We start from the raw sequence: 5847 nt of genomic DNA on the forward strand, positions 1-5847 counted from the left end.
CTCTGTCTTTCTATCTGTGTCTTGCGAACACACGTGCACAGAGTGTGTGTTTGATAAGGCAAAGCTCATGGCAGTCATCCAACGCTCTCCTCTCTGCTTCCTTTCTGAAAATTAGCTCCTGGAGGAATTCAAGGCTAGGGTTACTCTCTAATCTCACTCACACACACACACACACACACACACACACGCACACACACACAAATACACACACAGCTTTGTTTTTCTGTGTTGTTTGTTGCTGTTGCACATGTAAAAATCATTTTTCACTGTCTTTCATGTGAGATATCAAAAAGATGTAATTGTTTGTGACTCTCATACTTTCTCTGTAGACTCAAAACCGGATGAAGCTCATGGCAGACAACTATGAGGACGAACACCTTAAGGTCTCCTCTCCAAACGCAGAGCAGCCCAACAATCACAAGCCTTCCCCAGACCAGGTAAGAACTCACCTGGGGAATATCAGTCAAGCCCCCACACACACACTACTTACTGTAATATCATCTCTCTGATGTGGATGAAAGCATGGTGTTATGTAACATATCTAAATTTTCCTATTATTTTTATTACCAAATTTATGTATGTATGTGAATGACTGACTTTCAAGTATTTGAACCAGGTCTTACATATACATGAACTTCTTGTATTGCTCTACTTACAGTATATATATTTGTTTTACCTCTTCCTAGCTAACAAGTCTTTGTTTTGTTTCCGTACTCACTATGTTTTTCTACAATTTATTTTGCCAAACTAACTTCCTGCTTTCTCCAAACTCACGCTGCGGTTGGATCAAATTAACCAATAGGATGATGAGGAGGGCATTTGGGCCTAGCAAACCACATGCCTTCTTTCACTCTCTCGGTCCGCCATTTTGTACAGAAGGGTGAGCGTCTTCTTGATCCATTCACGTTTGAATGTGCTCATCGTTCGTCTTCCGTCCTTTCTTTTCTTTTGATTCATCCGTGAGTTTGTGATCTGGTTCTGTCATATCATTTTTTGTCATCATGCTCATTTCTTCCATTCTTTCATCCACATTCACCCTTGATACTCTTCTTTTCCCTGAGATATTCCTCTCTTGGTAATTTTGGTCTGTTCGTCAGTTCTCATTCTCTTGTGTGAGTGACCGCAATTGATTTTCTCACCTTTTTTTTGTGGTTGCCTATTTAAACGCTGAAATGAGGTCCATTCATTATTTAAACAGGAATACTTTTGAATCAACCCTTGAATTCTGTGCGTCATCTGTTCAATATCTCATTTCTTTCTTTGATTTCAGTTCATCTTCTTTTCTGATGATCATTTCTTCCAAAATCTTCTTCTTCTTCACTCCCATCCTGCTCTAGTGTGTGTGTGTGTGTGTGTGTGTGTGTGTTTACACCATAACTTTTCCGCCTTCATTAAACCCTTTCATGATTTCTCTGAACATGTGCTGTTTTCTCACATATTTTGCCTTCATCTCTTGAAACCCAGATTATATAATTTTATACATATACCTCTTTGTTACTGATCCTGTTGTCGATCGGTGCATCAGTTTCTTTTTCTCATTGGATGCTGGATGCATCAGTCTTTATGCTTCATTATCCCTTATGACATGATAATCTCTCAGATGAACCTTCTCTTAGTGTAAAATATAGTGGATTGTTTAAGAAAAATGCTGCTTTTCCAAAATGTGCAGAAAAAAGTTTTTCTTAGGATTTATGAAAACATTTTTCCCTATTTATTTTTGGGCCCAAAGATCTTTTATCACATATGCATGACAACCTTTAAGTCAAGCAAGAACAAAGAACACACTGCTTCAAATCACTCTTAAAGGGGCTGTACTTGATATTCAGAACGTTAATACAGCAGTAAACAAGTGTTAGCCATGTAAAGATATAGCGGAGTAAAGGCGTCCTGAATTTTGAGTACAACCCCTTTATAACACGTTTCTGACAAACAAAGGTGTTTTGGTCTTCACACTCTGTCCACTCATTAAATCGCTTTCTATGATGGATGGACATAGACTGGCTAATGTCAGTGCACAGTGTCCACGGTCACAAAAACTCAAAACATTTGTTGTTGTTGTTACCCAGCCAACATCAAGAAATACAGTTTTAGAAGTTGATTCACATAGCACATACAATATTTTGTTTAAAGAGGATGCCCTACTTGCTAAAGTCTTCTTTTTCTATAAACTTTTGGAATTGACATTGGGATGCTAAAAGCCCAAAGGTTCACCACCGGATCCAAGTTTGACCCTGGTTATTAATTAGCGGTAGCACCTCCCTGCGGAGAGAGGCAGGCCGGCCAGTCTCTTTTCCTTCTGTCTTCATGAATAGTTTCCTACAAACACACACACACACACACACACACACACACACACACACACACACACATACAATACAGACACACTTCTTGTCTGACTCCTTGGTGTGTAAGGTGGGTAATTTGCCATAGCGCATTAAATCAGAACAGTGAGTGATTGTGTTTCTTTCAATAAGGGAATTCTGTGCTACAGTTGGAGAATGAAATGCCTCAGAAACAACTGAAACACAGGAGAGCACTCTAACACACACCAAGCATGTTATGCATTTTATATTTCTAATGGTCTTCAGTTGTATTAGATGCATCAGTGAAATAAGACAGGGAGGACATTTTATGTTTTTTATATAAAGGGTTTCAGTGTTTTGGTTTGAGAGGTGTTTCAATATTTTAAATGTAACTTCATTAATAACAAAGATCTGACTTCTTACATAAATCAGGATCTCACAAAGTTGACCTGTATGAAAGTCCATTCATGGTAGCTTCACTGGAGGTAACAAAAATGTTGAATTTTAACATTACTGCTGATGTTAGTTCAATTATTAGTGAATTTAGTTATTCATAACTTACTTGGCAGAATACAATCATAACAAAAAAATAAAATGTATACTTGACATACTGGTTAAGTTGATTTCAGCTCCTTGGTGTTTGTTGTAGTTTTCTCAGAGAAAACAAAGGGCAATTCCCACACATACCTGCAATTCCTTTTGATTATTTTATTGAGATTTCTGATGGTACACTTACATTAATACACACCTATAAATGTGGCAGAAAAAGAGGTGGATAAAGAGAAATCTTTATTTGCTTTTTGTAAGTATTTTAATGGGAACGTGGCTCTTACATATCAATTTGAGGAGTGCCTATGGATTGCGTGTACCACATTTTATCATAAGTGTGTCAAGTAGTGTAGGACTTAGACTGGTGTGGTCTTGGTCTCGGACCAGGAGGTGAGAGGACACAGCCGTTGATATAAACAACAAACAATTTGTGTGTGTGTGTGTGTGTGTGTGTGTGTGTGTGTGTGTGTGTGTGTGTGTGTGTGTGTGTGTGTGTGTGTGTGGCCAATGAGTGAAGCTAGCTGAGGGCTCTCTTTGGAGTTGTTTCATATCACAGTAAGAGTCTGGTCAGCAGGCATGGGAGGCTAATAAAGAGGCACAAACATGCACACACACACACACACACACACACACACACACGTATAAAATTATGTCTCCTCTGGGATTGTTTCATTGGACAAAACATTGTGGACTCATTAGATGCACACACATTGCTTATGTTGACCACTGCGGGTTGTGTAATATAATTAAAACATGTAGGCACATACAGTACACACTGTACACCTTTATAAAATCTGTCAATTCAAAGACCTATTATTATTATCTCAGAAATAAATTCAGACTCATTTTCAGAAATTTGTTTCTGTTAGTCATTACATATTATACATATATCTTGAAAAAGGTTTTATTTATTTCTAGATGTCTTCCTTATATTGCCATCATTCCTTCCATTCTTTCTGTCTGTTTCTCATTTGTCTTGCATTGGATCCACAGAGCTTTGCTGCAGGTCTTTTCTTAAAGATTTCTGACGGAATAGTCTGGATAAGAAAGTGTGAGAGAACAGCTGTTGCACATATAGGATTAAAGCCAGATTTGAAAAGAGGTATATTACAAAACAGTCGTGGAGCAACAACTGTCCTTGTTGTGTTGCCGCTGTCAACATACTGTACATCATTACATACAGCCACAGAGGCGTGTTGAAATACAGAATGTGTAGTAGGATCCCTGCAGCCTTCAAACTCTGTAATTTTCTCTTTCCTTCCCTCGCCTCCGGAGGGAAATGTTCAGTAATGCATTTCGTAATGGACTGTAACCAACTGGCAGGTTCTTACTGGAAAATACTGTAACTATAGTTATTTACAACATTGATAATGGCCGTGTGTGTGTGTGTGTGTGTGTGTGTATGTGTGTGTGTGTGTGTGTTTGTGTGTGTGCTGAGTGATGAGTGATGAGTGATGAAGAGCATGGAGCACAGCCCTTAACATGCTTCCTCTCCACTTCAATCCTTCGATTCCCGGAGAAGTCTGTGTGTCTTATCTGTGCGTTTTTGTGCCTTTTGGGGGGGGTCTTGTCTTATACCCCCAAAATGTGTGTAACTGTTTAGCTCATCTGACCCTCTGACACACATTAGTCAAAGCCACTGTGAAATGTCAAATGTGAGACGTGGGAATCTGATCTCTCAGTTTTATAAGAGCTGTTAACTCTGGATTGCAGTCTGGATCCATTATCTATGTTCAAAGAAATATAATTTGTGAAATAAATGATACATTGCAGTTAGTTGACCGCATGTTTTGGTTGCTGTATATATGGCCAGGTCAGAAAATACATAAAAATGTTGTTTACAGAGCATAATATATACACTTCCCTGTGTGTCTTACAAATGTGATTTAAAATATATTTTGAAGCAGCAGCTTTTACAGTCAACAGGTCCTTTTAAACAAAAGATGGAAGAAATACGCTTGTGATTAAATCAGATTACTGACTAACTGCATTCAACAAGGGGTTCTAGAGTAATCAGCAATACTATCTCATGGTATTTAGGTTTCCTACTGTCCTTTTTTGAGACTTTTTAACAACAAGCCGTCCTCTGACATCTCTCCATCCCATGTCTGTTTTCATCTCACTTCAGCCTAAATGTTAGCTCTCATGTTTAGTCTCCATTTAACTTGTTTGGCATTGCACGCAGTTCTTACCATGTTTTACACTATGAACTGCAGACATGGCTAATATACTTACCAGAAAGTATAAGTATGTCCAAATTTATAGAACCAAAAAAGTGACCCTGTACCCATCTGTAATGACGCAAAATTATGATTCATAAGTGTGTAAGATTTCAATTTACTGCTTTCTAAGAAGTAAACTATTGAGTGACTGTACAGGGAGCAGTACATGAGTAAACAAGTGATTTCAACCAAATTCAAAGAAGCAGGTGTTTTGCATTAGGGTTAATTAGTTAACTGTCTATATATCCACCTATGCGTCTTTTTATTCTCTGTGTCCAGGCTTGTACATAAATAGAGTGAACAGATATATTATAATTAATGATTATCAAAGAATAAAATAATAGCCATAATAACAGCGTCCTCAGACACCGCTTTCTCTCTCTGTCTTTCTCTGGTAAGACTTTCTGTGTTTGTATTCTGGTAAATTCTTTTAAGCAGTTATCATGGGCAGTATTGACCATTTTTGTCGTTATATTTATTATATAAATGTATCTCTCTCATTTTTGTCCCCTATCCCCTTCCTCCTTCAGATTCTCTCTCCACTCCTGGATCTCAATCAGAATCGCAGTAAACTAAAGCTGTACATCAGTCACCTGACCTCACTGTGTCAGGAGCGAGACCCAATCATACTACAGGACTTCGCCCCACCCACCGCCTATCACCGGTCTGACTCCGCCTCCTGGCATACGCAGCTGCACAGCATGACGCAGGAACAGGTGAGACTGTGTGTGTGTGTGCGTGTGTGTGTGTGTGCGTGTGTGTGTGTGTGCGTG

General features: G+C 38.7%; 1 protein-coding gene across 18 annotated transcripts in view; it reads left to right on the top strand.

Annotated features, from left to right (window-relative positions):
* The window catches only part of LOC117938420 (ELKS/Rab6-interacting/CAST family member 1-like), a 111342-nt gene that overhangs the window by 90258 nt on the left and 15237 nt on the right, over positions 1-5847 (top strand). For 13 of the 18 annotated variants that reach the window (XM_034862993.1, XM_034862997.1, XM_034862995.1 and 10 more), the window contains 2 exons: positions 330-437; positions 5605-5790. In XM_034862993.1, coding sequence (XP_034718884.1) covers positions 330-437; positions 5605-5790 — 294 coding nt within the window. Of the gene's footprint in view, positions 1-329; positions 438-802; positions 881-5604; positions 5791-5847 lie in introns of those variants that run through there. The other 5 variants (XR_004655382.1, XR_004655383.1, XR_004655384.1 and 2 more) reach the window with 1 other exon arrangement.

This window comes from Etheostoma cragini, chromosome 23 (assembly GCF_013103735.1).
Source record: "Etheostoma cragini isolate CJK2018 chromosome 23, CSU_Ecrag_1.0, whole genome shotgun sequence".
NCBI classification, from domain to species: Eukaryota; Metazoa; Chordata; class Actinopteri; order Perciformes; family Percidae; genus Etheostoma; species Etheostoma cragini.